The 17034-nt window shown below is 41.9% G+C and overlaps 1 protein-coding gene across 4 annotated transcripts in view; it reads left to right on the forward strand.

Moving 5' to 3' along the window:
• The window catches only part of NRG1 (neuregulin 1), a 168227-nt gene extending 157089 nt beyond the window's left edge, over nucleotides 1-11138 (forward strand). The window contains exons 8-12 of one of the 4 annotated variants that reach the window (XM_030467067.1): nucleotides 1489-1591; nucleotides 4922-5048; nucleotides 5163-5290; nucleotides 5828-6031; nucleotides 9989-10942. In XM_030467067.1, the coding sequence (XP_030322927.1) occupies nucleotides 1489-1591; nucleotides 4922-5048; nucleotides 5163-5290; nucleotides 5828-6031; nucleotides 9989-10640 (1214 nt within the window). In that variant the 3' untranslated portion in view covers nucleotides 10641-10942. Of the gene's footprint in view, nucleotides 1-1488; nucleotides 1592-4921; nucleotides 5049-5159; nucleotides 5291-5827; nucleotides 6032-9988 lie in introns of all 4 variants that reach the window. The other 3 variants (XM_008492561.2, XM_008492560.2, XM_030467066.1) reach the window with 3 other exon arrangements.
• The last annotated feature ends 5896 nt before the right edge of the window (nucleotides 11139-17034 follow it).

The following is a 17034-nucleotide window of genomic DNA, read 5'->3' on the forward strand; positions in this document are numbered from 1 at the left end:
GAATAAATTTGTTCCATGGTAAGGTGCATTGTATCAGAGAAATAAAGATTAGGTTCTTTGCTTTGTGTTTTGTTGCATAGACTATTTGCTGTTTGCCCACAGCAATTTTAAAACTAAACTAGATACGTCTGGGAAACACATTGGAGGAATGACTGCTTCCTCCTCATCAGGGAGCATTTTCTTCTGAACTGTCATGGTATTTATGACAGGACATTTTTTAAGTGCCTTAGTTTGGACAGAAACTCACAGCACATGTGAGGTACTTTTGTGCCTCTGTACCTACTGGTGAATTGCGCCACAGTCCTTTTATGCTCATGTTAAGTCCCTTCCAGTAGGGATAATGCTGGCATTTATCCCAAAGGTAGTGCAGAGTTTTTCAGCTTTTATTCATTCATTTATTTTTAATCACCTGCTGGTATTCTGACTGTGGTCAATACTGCAATCTGACCCACAGCCACTCTCCAGTCTTGGTCCTCCAGAGCAAGTTTTCTGGAATGTCTGCTTAATTAAAATAAGGCTTGGGGAAAGAAAGCAAATTAGACACCCATTTTTGTCTCAAAAGCAAGAATACAAATCCACATCCATAAAACATCAGTACAGAACACTCTGTTTTAGTGCTCCTTGCATACCATTTCCCCAGCACAACAGGCAGCAATGCCCTTTGTCAAGCATGAGGAAGGCTGGAATGCCTGGGTAGCTCCAACCCAAACATTACCAGTGCTACTAATGCCTTTATAGCAATTAAATATCTCTTATGAATGAGATCAGTAACAAGTTGTCAACACTGAGCAAGCTGCCGCTCCAGATAGAGCAGTTCTGTTTGTTGGACATAAAGAGATGCAAGCAGAAATCCAGAATTTCTCTGATACAAGGCACTCATTGTTGATGTTGCTGTGTTTTTGGAGGAGCGCAGGGGAAAGAATTCGAGTTTTATGGCTACAGCTCAAAACCTGTACTCATTTTCATTGGTGATACAATTACAAGCCAAGCTCACGTCTCAAATGTTGAAGGTTATTTTGAAATCTCACCTGTAAAGACAACTGAGATTTATATTGACATGTCGCAGAGCAATATTGTATATGAAAACAATCCAAAAAACATACGGAGAAAATTAATTTATCTTAAAAATTGACCTTCATTCCAGCTGTCTTTGCAGAGTAAAACTCTCAAAGCATTTGCAAATTTATGTTATTACCTTAGTGCATTGCAATTTATTTTCAGCTAATGCTGAGTGTTTGTCAATTGTGAATTTGTTTCTTAGATATTATTCTTGTTGACTTAAACAACAACAACAAAAAACTTTTAACTGTAATTGTATGGATGGTGATTCATTCACACTACTGTGTTGAGAGCTTATGGTGAGTCTGCTTGTTTTGGTGTGGCTGTGTGAATCTGTGCAGTGGTTTGTAGCATGCTAGCTGTTAATTTTGTGCTCCTTGCCAAGCCATCCTCCATGTTGTGACCTTTTCTGTTTTTGTCCCTTTCTAGAAGCTGAGGAACTGTACCAGAAACGAGTGCTGACCATAACTGGAATTTGCATTGCTCTTCTAGTAGTTGGCATCATGTGTGTGGTGGCCTACTGCAAAACCAAGTAAACTTTTCTCTTCTTTTTGTATTTGTGGTTGTTGTGGGCCTTCCCAGTTGACTGTAAATTCTGCTTCTCTGAGCATAAGGTTCTATCTGGCTTTTCTCCAGAGCTGAGCTGAAGAGACAAACCTGTGGACAGGGTGCTCTGGTCCAAGCCAGACAGATGCAGGTCTCTATGTCTATCAGCAGTGCAAAATCAAAACAGGTATCTGAGAGGTTTCTCACCATTGAAGTGTGACTCAAGTGAATTTTGCTGAGTTTGTCTATTACCAGTTTCAGCTGGTTTCTCCAGAGGGAAAGGAATAAACCCCAACACTAGAATCATGTTGCTCCCAGCAGTAAATTTTACATATCTGCCTGGTTTGTTTTCTCTTGAGGCAAGATTAACGGAGCTAAAAGTTACAAAACACCAAAGGCCAAAGATCTGAACACAAAAGTGCTCCCAATGCAAAAGTAGGCACTTAAATGCATTCTCTGTGAAAGTTACGAAAGGTGACTGTCAAACATGCTCTGGACCACTCTGGACCATAAATTACACTTAATATCAGCAGGATTTGTGCTTCCAAAATGTCTTGCTGCTCTTATAAATCTCCCCACCAAGACACAAAAAACTGTTATCATAAATGTTCTACATTTGTATAAACCTGACTTACTGTTTGAGAACCTGATTGGCAGTTGGGTTGTTGGTTCTCCTGGTAAGCCTCATTAATAGTGCATATGTTAAAAGGAGGGTAGAAAAGCAATCGTTTGCCTTCCTCATTGAGTGTCCAGTCACACACACGCTTTTACCCACAGCTTTTTGCCAGTGGTCAGCAGGGAATGACTGAACCAGTAAAAAGAATCAGATCAATTACTGCTTTTAGAAATGATGACTGGTAAGCCAGGGTAGCAAAATAATATCTTTCTTCAGCCATGGCATCCCCATAAATTTTAAAACAAACAAACAACCAAACAAGAAAATTTTGTCAGGGTCCTGAAATACAGTATTATATATAAATAGCCTCCAGAACCCATCAGGGACCATTATGCTTTGTCATGATTTGCCCCAGACATCAGTCATTCCAGCCAAAAAGTGAAGTGTTTTCAAACACAGCTGATGAGAGTGAAAGTGAGCTGCCAGTTCATGGCCCCCCTAACACAACAGTGATGCCAGACTGCTATCTGTGAGATGTTCTCTGCATGCTCCTTTCTCCTAAAAGGGGAAAACACAAAAGCTGGGTAAATCCTGGAATGGTGTTACAAGAACACACTAAATAAAATGTGATGGCTTAGATTTTGTTGGTTTCCTTGCAAGACATACAGATGGTCAAATGCTAAGGAAGTATCTTCTGGCACTGAGTCTTAATTCAGAGGTTGTGTATTTGCTAGTCTCTTACAGTAAGGAAAAGGCTTCTCAGAATAAATGAAGTACACATTAGCTTTCCCATTATTCTCTCTTCTCCGTTTCCTGGAGTAATTCCTTTTTTATTATTAGTTTGCTTTTATTGGAGGACAAGTAGCAAACATATTGATTGCTGACGTTGGGAAGAAATGCAGTTTCCTAGGGACAGATTCCTGGGCAATATGTGTCTGGATCTCAGACCCATAGATCGTGAAATAAAACTACTTCTAGAACCCACTCTCTCTGCCGTCTCAGGGGACCTGGATTGTCCTCAGCTCCCAAGGTCTCCAAGGTGCCTAATTAAGGGGTGATGTGAAAACAAGTGTTTCCCTTGTCTGTTTCTCAGCCCAGGCTGGTCTTTGGTAGCTGTTCAGATTAATTTCTGGCACTTCACTCTCAATCTGCCTTTACCACCTGTGTCCTAACATGATGCCTGGTTATCCTCCAAACACAAAGCCCACATGGACCAAGAACTATGTCCTGCTGAGGCAAGAGCATTTGCAAGGCAGACATGTGTGCTTATACCACTCACGTGGAGTGATATAAATTAAATGTCTTCCACTATGCAATCACATACACACAGAGAAAATACATAAAATGCAGTGTGTCAAGTCATGTTTTCTTTGTCTTTAAGCTTCCCTGGCTGCCAGGCTTCAAGATATTTACTGTTTTTCCTCCCCCATACTTTTTGGAATGCTTGGAATAGTCCCCTTGTGTTCAAAATGGGACTGAAAATGGTTGTATCTTACACTGTCCTAACCTGCCAAAACTATCTTCATGTCTACATAAAGCTTAGGGAATTGTGTATAATTTAGCTCTTGCCCCAGCCAAGGTCATATGTGCTGTACAGCGTGTTGGAGCCTGCTTCCTCCCTTCATTCTCTGGATTCTGTGGCAGGATAGTGGAAGTTTTCCAGCATAATCAGACAAAACTGAGGAATATTGGTAAATTAAGTCTGAAATCAAATTGCTCTTTCCTGTTTATTCCTTGTGTGTGTATTCTTTTATTTAGTGCATTCTGCATGGCCTTTGCAGAGCCAGGTGTTACTGTGCTGCGAGTTTTGCTGCTAATATCTTGTAATGGCCTCCTTAAAGTTCTCTTGAGGAGAGCTGGAAGGATTAGCAACTGAGGAAAGAGCAGTTGAGGACGGGGCAGGGTAGAAGAATCCAAGTCAGCCAGAGACCACACCATTAGTACATGTGGTTGATGAATGGTTCTACTGAAGGCATTAGCAGCCTGGCATCCTCCTGGTAATCATTAGGTTCCAGAGTTTATGTTACATTTATGTAATGAAGGCTTCTAGAGCTGTCATGGTGATTGCAGGCTGAGGCAAACCTCACACACTTACTTTGGATTTCTGGGGCTTTCTCTGAACCTTTGTGTTCTTTCATACATTTATGTCTTAGGAGTGCAGGGCTAAAGTAGGAGTTGAATCCCACAAAAAATGTGTAGCTGCCACATAACAAACATGTGGTATGCACCATGTTTTCCAATGGCCACAAGCAAGCCCAAAGCCTGGCCAACTCAACTCCCTGTGGTGCATGGAGAAGCATAACCCAGTGGGCTGTCAGAAACCTGGCTGAGGCCAGGATGAGAGTGTCAAGGTGACTGGGTTAAAATCTGTCCTTCCTCCCTTCCGAGCACAGAAAAGAGCTCCTCCTGAGATGGATTGTGGCTTAGAAATGGCTTCCCTCTTCCGCACACTTTTTCCCTTCCCTCTGTGGCCTGCTGACTCCTGGAAAGGTTCCCGCACATCCTTCCCCCTCTGCAGGTCCCCACAGCTCCAGCTGCAATTAGACCTGCGGTCTTCAGAATTATTTGGAGATCTTGCATCAGTGGGGAAAGTGCTGGCAATGAAAGAGATGTTATACTATTATCGCCCTCATCAACATGCTGAAAGGTGCAGCTGCTTTCCCTTTGTCTATTAAAATCATTTCCGTGTTTTGTGCACAGGAAGCAGAGGAAAAAGTTGCATGACCGCCTTCGGCAGAGCCTGCGATCAGAGAGGAATAACGTGATGAACATGGCCAATGGGCCACACCACCCCAACCCACCGCCAGATAATGTCCAGCTGGTGAATGTAGGTTTCCCTGTGACCTGGGGGGAAGAAAGGAGGGACTTACAATTATGCAGTCTGCAAGTGTGCTGTAATTTACAGTTTGTAAACTGAGTTTTGCCTGTCCTTTTTCAGCAGTACGTTTCAAAAAACGTGATCTCCAGCGAGCATGTCATTGAACGAGAAACAGAGACCTCATTTTCTACGAGTCACTACACCTCAACGACACATCACTCTGTGACAGTCACCCAGACACCTAGCCACAGGTACTGGAGTGGGGAGAGAATGAGCACCTGTAGTATCTGATCTGTTCCTGTTGCAGAACAGAAAAGATTTGTTAAAAAAAAAAAAAAAATCTGTGCACCCTTGGTAATGTTTTAATTATAATATTAGCAATATTTACTGTCATGTCACTTCACTAATTATCTTTCCAAATGTTTATAAAGAGCTTTATTGACTTAATGACATTCCAATATCATGTCGGGTGTAACATGATATTGGAATTAATGTTACACTTAATTTTAGTATGTGCAACTTGCCAAATCAGTGACAGTTCTGGTGACTGGAAAGCCCTCCTTCCCTCTTCTTCTACCCACAAATGCAAAATCACCTTTGATGCATGTGTATTCATACAACTCACAAAACTCTGCAACCCCAGTTACCATCCTGAGGGTTACGCTGCACATCCCAAGCAGCAAAAGAGCCCTTCCTTTCCCATGGCTAAACTACTTATCTGCATTTTCCACCTAAGTACCCTCTCATGCTCTCCTCCCTTCTTCTCCTTCCTGGTTGCTGCTCTCTAGCTGGAGTAATGGCCACACCGAAAGCATCCTCTCCGAAAGCCACTCAGTGCTCATCAGCTCTTCCATGGAGAACAGCAGGCACACCAGCCCAGCGGGGCCCCGGGGACGCCTCAATGGCATCGGTGGCCCACGGGAAGGCAACAGCTTCCTCCGGCATGCAAGAGAGACCCCTGACTCCTACCGAGATTCTCCTCACAGTGAAAGGTAGGACACACCACCTCATCACTTTCAGATGGCAAGGCCTGGTGTTCCCAGATGATTTCAAAGCTTGGGAGCATAGGAGGAAATCCAACAGTGCCGCTCTTCATGTAGGATGTACATTGCCTCATTCCTAAAGGTGGAGATCTTAGTAGTAGCTTAAAGACTACCAAAAGCATTTCTTCCCTTGCTTCTGCTGGATTTATTCCTAACAGACAGCAGTTCACATTTGGATAAGCTCCACTGAAGTAATTTGTCAGAAATTTCTATGGTAAAGTAAAAACAGATCTTTGCCTAATTATCAGTTCCGTATGAGAAATAAGAGAGAAAATTGAGGGATTTTTTGAGACAAAAAAGAAAAATGGGAAGAAGGCAATGTATTGATCCATAGGATGAGGGCACTAAGGACTCCAAAGCAGTATAGGAATTCTGCCATCAGCTATTTTCTGGAGGGTTTCCACTCCTTAACCCATTATCTCCTTTGAAAAGTCCCTTTCACATTTTATTAAATAAAAGCAAAGAACACAAAGTGCAAGACAGAACAACCCAAGTTGTTAAATTAAATAATTTAAAAATAAAGCTGATCAGGAGCTTTCCAACAAAGTAGCTTTTTTTCCATGGAAAGGCTGATTCATCAGGACTTCAGTTTGCCTGGATGTGCATCAGTTACAAGAAAACTTTTACTGAGTGTTCTCAGCGTTAGGCTAGAATTTTGTCTCCAGAGGATGAGGTGGCCCCAGAATAGCAAAGAAAGACTGAGAAGAAGCAGTTAAAGAGAGGTGTGCTCCCAAAAGTCAGAAGAAAAGGAAAATAAAGGGTTACTGGATGAATTCTTTGAACATTGTGAAATCACAATGGATTTGATCTCATGGGTAGTCCATGCTGTCAAAAATGCAGCCAGGCAGTCCCTGAGGAGATGGGATTGTGTAGGCGACTAATTGTGGTTTCCAGAAAAATGATGGTGGAAGTACAGCAAAAGCCATTTCTGGTGGTCCTCCCTCTGCTACACAAAGAACAGATGCTTAGCAATGGAATAAGGCACCATGGCTGAGAGCTCTCTGAGTAAGGCCTCTAGGACCACTGAGGGTAGTGAGCTAGTTCTCTCACCGTCTAATGAAGTTATGTTATTTAATTTCAAGATGTGTCACATGACATAAACAACCATGGCCCCAGTCCAGCAGAGCACTTGATCAAGATTAACTTTTAATCATGCAAGTACCCCACTGAAATCAGCGGGATCATTCACGTGCTCTGCATGTGCTTAAGTGCTTTGCTGGATCAGGATCTATAGCAGTAAATACTGTATTGTTTTCTGCCTGGGAACTATACAGGATGCACCCGACAGTAGTGAGTATTACAGCTTAGCATATTGGGCATCTCCATGCTGGAAGCAGAGGTCATTCACACTGTCTTCCTACATTGCCTGGGACACCCCAAGAAGCATTCTGGTGTGAGTTGTTTAGATTATTAGGGGGAGGGGGAGGCAGGGGAAGGGGAGAGGAGTGTGTACTTTCCTGTTTCAATGAAAAGAAAGAAGACATTTCATCAATTATTGTGTTTCTTCAAGATTATGCTAGAGGTGAAGAGCAGCACCATTTCTGTGATAATTCACCAGGGACTGCTGAATTTGCATAGCCTGCCTGCAGCAACCATGAATTTGGAATGTAGAAGATAGCTCCCTGGGCACTAAATTAGGCCTCTTCTATTTTTAGCAAGCAAGAAATACATGGCAGATTTTTTCTGAGATAGATTGTGTGTATGTGTGTGTATGTAAGAGGGAAAATGAGAGTTATTTGCAACTAAAAATTACTCCAAAACATAAAGGAATATACAAGCTGACAAATTACTTCCTGGAGTCTTCAAATGTTGCTGTGCTGTGAGTTGGTATATCAAGGCTGTTCTCTCTACACCTTCCAGTATCCCAGCTCCTTCACAATTTTTAAATGAAATTGAACAGACATTATAAGGGGTTATTTTGTACTACCCCATCCCTTTGTTGGTTCCCATGCCCTGGCACCTATTTACATAAGCAGAGGACCCAAAAACTTATATTTTATTAAGTCCTTAACCATTTTACAGAATGAAGATGCTTTCTCTGCATGAAAGCCTAGACTATATGATGAAGCTGGCAGAATGTAACTTGTTAATGCTCGCTGGCTGGCTTTGGATACATGCTGGTCCTCTTTCACTGAGACAGCATGGTTTACCTCTTGTTGGCTGCGAAGCTGGATAAATTCATTGCCTTTTAACCTTCCTTTCTGGATGGGCTAGAGCTGCATGTGTTCTGCTCGTGGACAGCAGCTTGTTAGCACTACCCCAGTATGGTGTGGGGGAATTCACCAGAAATGTGTGAATGCACAACGCTGCAGTATGAGTAACCTGACACTGATGGAAGTGTGCACAGTACACTGAAGACATTTAACTAGCATGGTGCATTAGCTGAACCAGTTTAGCTAAAATCCAGTGTGTTAAACAGATGTGCAACCAACAGTGTACCAGCTGGGGCAGTAGAAAGGCTTCACATTTTCAGACAGTGTCTGTTTAAAAATGTGAAAGGGATGAAAAGCTCACTTGTGGGAGAGAAAATAAAGAATTGCTTCATTCACTCCGTGCACAGACATGTTAATGATCCTTTGCTCTTTCTTGCAACTGACTTGAATAATTCCCATGCATAACACCAGTTTTGTTTTGCTTTCTTCTGTTCCTTAGTTGATGTAAATCAATGTGCCCCTACTGAAACCAATTTACTTTACTACACATTAGTTTAGGATCTGTCCCACTTTCTCTTTTATCCAATAATTCTGTTTTAATCACATGTAATATGTGCAACTGAGTCATAAACTGAAGAAAGTTGGACTCAGGTTTATTTTGGCAGTTTCACAGTCAGATAAGTAAATCCCTAATGAAAACTAAATAACTTGACTGTTATTGTTGAGCTTTATAACTTGTGTCAATGGGCCTGTGTTAGAGGTGGAGCTTAGATTATAAATTTGGACACAGTTAAAATTCAGGAAGACAAGCTTAGGATAAGAATAAAAGCAAAGCCAAACTATGCTTCCACATGCATGCATGCATGTCATGCTGGGCAATGTGCCTTTCATCAAGAGTTTTCAGGTAGACCCTAACTGGGCATGAATATGCATGATCTCACAGCATCTTATGGAGTTTCACTGATTCAAACCAGCTGAGAGTGTCACATTTTTTTATCATCTTTTTTTTTGTTCTGCTTTGTCCTCCTCTTCCTCTTTCTTATTCTTTTGAGATAAATTCTGTACTGGCACCTTTGACTATGCCCTTTCCCACAGAAACTTAGGAAGGAATAGGGGCAAATTTTGCAGAGAAATCAAAATGCTGGGTGAGACCCTCCTCTCCATCAGCATTCATTCCCACCTGAGAATGCAATATGGTCCATATTTCTTTGCAGATAGACCTACCACCCAGGGTAACTAGCACCCAGAGAGTGGAGCAGCACAGAGCTGCTGGGTTAGTACTGCAAATCTTCTTCTGAATACCCCCAGTGATTAAAATTAGAAGAATTTCCTGTCTGTGTACCCCAGGTTCTGCTCAAAGCCTGGCAGAAGTGCAGCAGCCATTTTCCATTTAAGAAAATTCTTGCAAATGCATTTTGTTTCTGGCAGTCCCCCAGCCTCTGAATCTCATTCCTGAATTGATTCCAAGAAGTTATTCTGGCAAATAATTTACAGCATCTCCATGGCTCTTCTGAGGCAAACAAACCTGGGGCCTTTGCTGTGCTACTCATGGTCTTGAGCATTTTTGCCCGGAGTCCCAGAAGTCAGTGGGTTTGTAGGTTAAGAGCAACAAGACAACTTCCCTGATAGCCATATGTGGGGGTGTTTGGGATCTTAAAGGATCCCTGCCTTTTTCCTCCCAACTCACATGAGCAGCTGCATTCATATCACCACCACTGCTGTGCTCGCAACCTTTCCCCGTCTCTTTCTTCAGGTATGTCTCAGCTATGACCACACCAGCTCGCATGTCACCTGTTGATTTCCACACTCCAACTTCTCCCAAGTCCCCCTCCTCCAAAATGTCACCACCGGCTTCCAGCTTGACCGTCTCTGTCCCCTCGGTGGCAGTGAGTCCCTTCATAGAAGAGGAGCGACCGCTGCTCCTGGTGACCCCGCCACGGCTACGTGAGAAGTACGACCACCACCTCCAGCAGTTCAACACCTTCCACCACAATCCTGCCCATGAGAGCAACAGCCTGCCACCAAGTCCTCTGCGAATAGTGGAGGATGAGGAGTACGAGACCACGCAGGAGTACGAACCAGCACAGGAGCCTCCAAAGAAACTCTCCAACAGCCGGAGGGTCAAAAGAACAAAGCCCAATGGCCACATTTCCAGCAGGGTGGAAGTGGATTCTGACACAAGCTCTGAGAGCAGCAGCTCCGAGACCGAAACCGAAGATGAGAGAATAGGTGAGGATACACCATTCCTGAGCATACCGAATCCCGTGGCGACCAGTCTGGAGCCAGCCGCTGGCTACCGGCTGGCTGAGAGCAGGACTAACCCGGCAAACCGCTTCTCCACACCAGAGGAGTTGCAAGCAAGGTTGTCCAGTGTCATAGCTAACCAAGACCCTATTGCTGTATAAAACATAAAACACATAGATTCACATGTAAAACTTTATTTTATATAATGAAGTATTCCACCTTTAAATTAAACAATTTATTTTATTTTAGCAATTCCGCTGATAGAAAACAGGAGAGGAAAAGAAAAACTTTTATAAATTAAATATACGTATGTACAAATGTGTTATGTGCCATATGTAGCAATTTTTTACAGTATTTCAAAAATGGGGAAAGAAATCAATGGTGCCTTTATGTTATGTTACGTTAAGAGCAAGTTTTGTACAGTTGCAATGATTGCTGTCCCATAGTATTTTGCAAAACCTTCTAGCCCTCAGTTGTCCTGGCTTTTTTGTGCACTGCATTATAATGACTGGATGTATGATTTGCAAGAATTGCAGAAGTCCCTCTGGTTGCTTGTTGTAGAATCCCCAGATCAGAAGTCCTGTAATGGCACTCCCACCCCACCAGAAAAACACACTCACACATATTAAAAAAAAAAAAAAAAAAAAAAAAAAAAAAAAAGTGAAAAAAACACACAAAAATATTTTCTTCTATAAGAAGTTTTATTTGCTTTCTGTATATTAAATTAGTTTTGTCTGCTCTCTGCCAGCCAAAAGGTTTGCTTCGTTGAGCACTGGAATAATAGCAGATCCAACAGCATGCTACTATTAAGTACAGCAGGATAACAAAACAAAACAAAACAAAATGAAAAAAAACAAAAAAACAAAGAAACAACAAATAAAAAACACAAAAAAAGAAACAAAACAAACAAAAACAAGCAAACAAAAAAAGCCAACTTGCATTAAATAATGATACTTATAGAAAGAAAGTAAGACTGTGATTTTAAACCAAATATATTATTAATCAGAGGTCAGCTTGTAATCACTAGGAGCTGCCATTTCATTATTTTCCAGATATTATTGTTCTAGTTATCCCTTAGGGTTTAGGTTAGAACTGAGGCTTTGAACCCAATACTCTATCTAAAAATGGGGGAAAAAAAGAAAAAAAAAAAAAGAAAAAAAGGGAAAAAAGAGAAAAAAAATTATATTAGTTTAAGTTAATGGGGCAAATATAATAGCTGATATCTTTAACTAAGCAAGGAAGAGGTCTAGCTGGAAAACAAATGCCACTAATAAAAGTGCAATCAGTTTTCACCTCTATTTTTAATGTTGACTTCTAATAGATGATTTATTCTTTTGTTTTCTCTCTGTTTTCTCCTCTTTCCTCCTCAGAAAGAACCCTGACCACCTTCTACCAGTACCTTCTTAGAGTTACTGTTGGAGTAAGGGTTGCTCTTAGACAAAGAGATTACTTTCAGGGCAGAACTGATTTGCTGAATGGTTAAAAAGTACAGGCAACCAGCAAGGACAGAGCAAAAGTATGGAGTTCGTTTCTACTCACCTTTATTCCTCCATTATTTGAGGTGAGAGAGGTGATGGTGATGCAAAACCCATTTATGAAGGCAAGCACAGCATGTGAGTTACAGCCATGCTGTGCATTGCTATTTGATGTCAATGTTTATATAGCTAGTGATGTCCTTGAAGTCTTTAACTAATAGTGAACAAGGATGCTGTCAGTGCTGGAGTGGTTACATCCGTTCAGACAGAAGCAAATGGCCTCTTTTGCACTGAATTCCCATCAGTTTAGTCAGGGTCATTTTGCCTCTTCTTTTGATTTTTGTTGTGTGTTCAGTTGGCACAGCATAGACTCAGGATTGATGTGGAAAACAAATGTTTTTCATAGACTCCAGGGATTCTGAAAATGAGAACATGTGTTCTACAGGTATTACTGGACTCTAAATAAGAGCCATGTCAAGAGAAAAAGACTTTCAGCCAAACTACACTCATCCTTTGGGCCACATCCTGGTCCCAGTTAAATGAAGATAAATAAGTCAAGGAAATTTTGTGAAATGTAAACCTGAGGAACTAAAGTCCTGATTCAGTAAATTGTTCAAGCATATGCTTATGCTAATCCCGGCAGAAGTTATCTTCAGCATGTGCTAGACTCCCACTGACGCATTCAGCACATGCATAAACTTAAGCATGCATGTAAGAGTTTTGCTGAACAAGGTGTCCTATTGGTCTGAAACCTGAAAGCCTGGTCTAATAGAGGAAGCTGTTTACCAGGTTGTTGAAAATCACCATGCTGCTGACGGTATAAGTCAGCTATATCACATTAATAAGAACATAGGTGAGTCTACCTGACCACCACATTCAGCAGAAAAAGAACAAGAAAGCCGTAGTACAGGAAGAAGATGAACATAAAGGTGTACACTGGGATGTTGGTGGTAGAAGTAAAAGGCTAGGAAACTAGCACAGCTTTGCACAGACATGGTGTCTGAAATAGCATTGCTTATTTAAGAAGTCTATGGGAGATGGCAAGGCTTGTCAAACACATACTGTCTGGACTTAAGAACTCTTTGCTCTTTTTTCCCTAGCTAGCATGTAATTAATACACTTTGCCTTTGCAGACCAAAACAAAATCTCTCTATGAATTCTAGATACTATACACTCATTTTCATCACTTTAGTCATCCCTATTTTATCTGCAGTCCCATGCAGCAGAATATCCACCTCCTCAGTACCTCTGCAGCTCAGTGGTACAGAGGGCGAGGTGGGCTTTCCTGATACAGACCACCAGTTTCCAAAGGATTTGCGCTGTTGAGTTTCCAAAGGCACTTGAAAATCTATCCTTTCATTAAGGTCTGATGCTGCAAAGATCCTACAGGTTGGACAAAACAGAATAAGGATGGCAGAGGAACAAGAGATTTTTCCAAAAATCACCCATCTTAGTGGCAGAATAGAGATTATAACATAGGTCTTCTGTAAACTCCTCTAGTACAGATTACCCTCAAGGCCAGCTCTCATTGAAGTGTCTGTGATAGCACAGGCAGATTAAACAGGATGGAAAGGGAACTTGCCCTGAACAGGAGTATATTATTTGACTACTAACACTAATATAGAGAGCCAGTACAAAAAGAAGCAGCAATTTCGTGCTTGGGAGCTGTACATATGAGAGTTAGTCAGTGAACGTCTAGGGAAAAATGTCACATCTCTTCTGTTGCAGAGCCTCAGTGTCAAAGTGAGGTGCAGTCCCTGCTCCTTCTCTCCGTAGTACACATAGTTGTTTGTTATAGGATAGGCATGAAATTAGGCTGGGGACTTCGCATGGACCTAAGAACAAGAAAATACAATTGGGGATATGGCTGCCTAAGCCCTTAGGTCTTTGGGGAGAACCCAACCTTACAGCACAATTCATGCAACAGCGAGTTAGGGGAGTTGTCCTGGCTTGGCACTCACAGAAGTGGGAACAGGATGCGGCCCCTCATCTCTGGACTTGCTTCTAGCACACTGTAAGGGTGCTCCATGTCAGTCAAATACACAAGTTAGCAAGTCTACATGGCCATGGCAGGCTGCAGCCAGCTCCTGCTGGCCAAGGGGCTGGAGACTGCAGCAGGTTGGAGCAGAGCCAGCAAGTGCCTACGGGAAAGGCCAGCTCCCCTGTTGGGGATATTTGTTTCATTACCCAGACCTCTGAGCTAGGCAGTCCCAACACCCTTGGGCCATCACTGTGTAACCCTTGCCAACTGAAAGCCATGGCAAGGAGAAATGTACTTTGAAAAGGGGGGGAAATATTCCAGTGGTGGCAGAGTTGTTCAGATTGTCCTAATTTCTTTCCATGTCATTTAACTTGAGCTGTGAGTTTTTCCTGTGTATGTGTTTATGCGCAGGAATTATTCCAGAATAAAAGGCTTCCTTAAGGGGCATATAGCTGGAATACCATGTGAGTAACCTGGTACAGCCTGCCCATTCAACTGGTGTAAATCATTACAGCTTCATAGAAGTTCTCATGTAACAGAGAAAAGCCTAGTCCCTCCGATTGGCCCAGCTGTCCCCTTCCTCACTTGAGCCACCCCAACACCCCCAAGTTTAAGAGATCAATCACTGCCTTTATCAGGGAAATAGGGAAGCTCCTTTTCTTTACAGTCCTCTAGAACAACAGTGCTTCTCTCACACACATTGCAAGCAGTTTCCTGAGCATCCAGGGTAGCAAACTTGTGTCCCCTCAAAGGACATAATTCTCAGCCTGTTGAACATTTCTTGGCCCTGCAGTGTGGAGACTTAACATCAGCTGGGACTTACTTCTAGTAAGAAACAAAAATAAGCACCTATGAAATGCTGCAGAGAAGGGCAGACAAAGAACATGGCCAATTATCATCATTTGTAATTCTCTATTCTATTGTAAATACATCTTGTACATACTTGGATGTTTTCATCATTTACTGTCTTTATGGATTATGTGTTAAATGAGACTCTCTTAGTTTATTGTGTAACACTGTAAATAACATAACGTCCTTTATTATTTATGCATAGGCATCTAACACGCGGAGAAAGTTATCCTCATATTATTTTAAGATATATGTCAAAAATATGTCGCATTTTTCTTTTTGCTTTGAAGAAAATTGTAATATATCCTCTTTTTCCCCTCTTTTCCTTTAAAAGAAAAATGAATGCTAATTTATTGTTCAGGAGAGAAAGGGGATGTAACTGAAAGGCAAACTGTTCAAAGAACATGCTATGGAAGCCACAAGCTACTGATAAACTAAAGAATTTATTATCCCAAATACAGCAATAAGTAATTATTGATTTATTAAGGTTTTGTTGTTCATTTTCAGTAAAAGAGGTGCTGGATTAAATTGTTTATGTGTTGTACTGGCCCAGCTGCTCAGCAGACTGTGTCAGGTCACTAGCCACCATCTTTCTAGATCCAAATGTTGTTGTAAAGGTCTTGTTCTGTCCTTATGGGCCACTGTTCCCTGAGCTTTCTGACTCATCCTTATGGAAGTCTCTGGCAGACACTGTAGGTTCTCAGTGCAACATTTTTAGTTTCTTAAATCAGAATTATTACCTTTACCCTGACCATTACTAGGTGGATGGGGGCTGGGGATAAGGGGGCATAAATGACACATTCTTGGGGCTGTGGGAGCCTGCACTACAAAAATGTCACCTCACTGCTCAGTAAGTCAATAAAGCAAATCAGATACAAGGAATTCCTGGATGACATGACCATACCACTGTATTTATTCGTGATTTGTGCAGATCTTAAATACAATTAGTAGTCCTGGTCTTCTGGAATTAGAATAGTAATGATATAATAGGGAAGAGTTTGGAGGGCAACATCGGTGAGCAAATATCCAGAGCCATTGAGGTCCAGGGCACACTGAGTAGGCTGGGTCTCATTATTCTGGAAGAAAGGACAGCTGAGGGGAGATATCACAAAGGTCTATAGAAGCATGATTATCTTGTAGACAGTGGAAAAAGACTGTCGTTTCAAAGAGGTTGTAGATCATAAAAGTTTCCACACGTTCACAGTATGGTCCAGATACTAGACAGTAATCCAATGAGAATTACTAAATCCATGGAAACAACATCAGAAGTGGGAAATACCTGAACTGAAAACATATGAAGGTCATATAATATGGAGATGTGTAAACTTGCCCTGATCATACCCTTCTCCACCTATCAGCCACTCTTATAGAGAGGTCTGGCTAGATGCCTGTCCTTATATGATATTAATATGTAAATTAATTTGGTGTTGCCAAGCATTAAATAAGAGAAAAACTAGGAGTGAGTAAAAAAGGGAGGAATGCAGCAAAGATATCTTGGATATGTTTCATACCTATTTTTTCCCAGCCTGGTGGAAACATGTAGTATATTCTTCCCACCTACTTGTAGTTACTGAGTGAGATACCGTACAAAGAAGGAATGGAAGAACAGAGGGATGGCAGAAGAGAGAGAGGAAGGGAGGGAGGGAGGGAGGACAGAAGTGGGTTTTGTCTCTCTTCCTCCCCCATTCTCAACACAGAGAGTGAGGACATTGCAGGCCAGTCAGAGCTTGGAAAAAAAAGATTCAATTCCTCTCTGACAATTTGCCTGTCTTTCCATTGCATGCGGAGGGATCCTGTAACTAAGGGTCTGGGTGCTCAGGCTATTTGCTTCATCTGAACATTTTAGATGGGTCACCACCTTGTCACCTCAGAGTTTAAGCCCAAGGCAGCATCCCATTGCACAGTATCCTTGCTGAAGAAAGGAAGATGCTTCTCTTACCCTCCACTGCAAGCTATTGAAATGGGAACGGGTTACTCTGAGACACCAGTCTACTCTTCAGGCATTCCCACAAGCTTTTCCTGGGTGGGAGAAGAAGGTAGAGGATTTCTGATACAACTGAACACCATAAAAAGCACTCAGACTCAACAGGCATTTGACACAGATCAGAGTGCTTTAGAGAACACATCGTTGTGTGTCCCAGATGGCTGTCCTTGCAAAAACACTGTTTGTCACTCCATTCTGTCTTTATCTTATTGTCTGTCCCTGTTAAGCTCCTGCCTCTGCACTTCACCACAAGGCCTGGAAGCAGA

The sequence above is a fragment of the Calypte anna genome, chromosome Z (assembly GCF_003957555.1).
Source record: "Calypte anna isolate BGI_N300 chromosome Z, bCalAnn1_v1.p, whole genome shotgun sequence".
In the NCBI taxonomy this organism is placed as follows: Eukaryota; Metazoa; Chordata; class Aves; order Apodiformes; family Trochilidae; genus Calypte; species Calypte anna.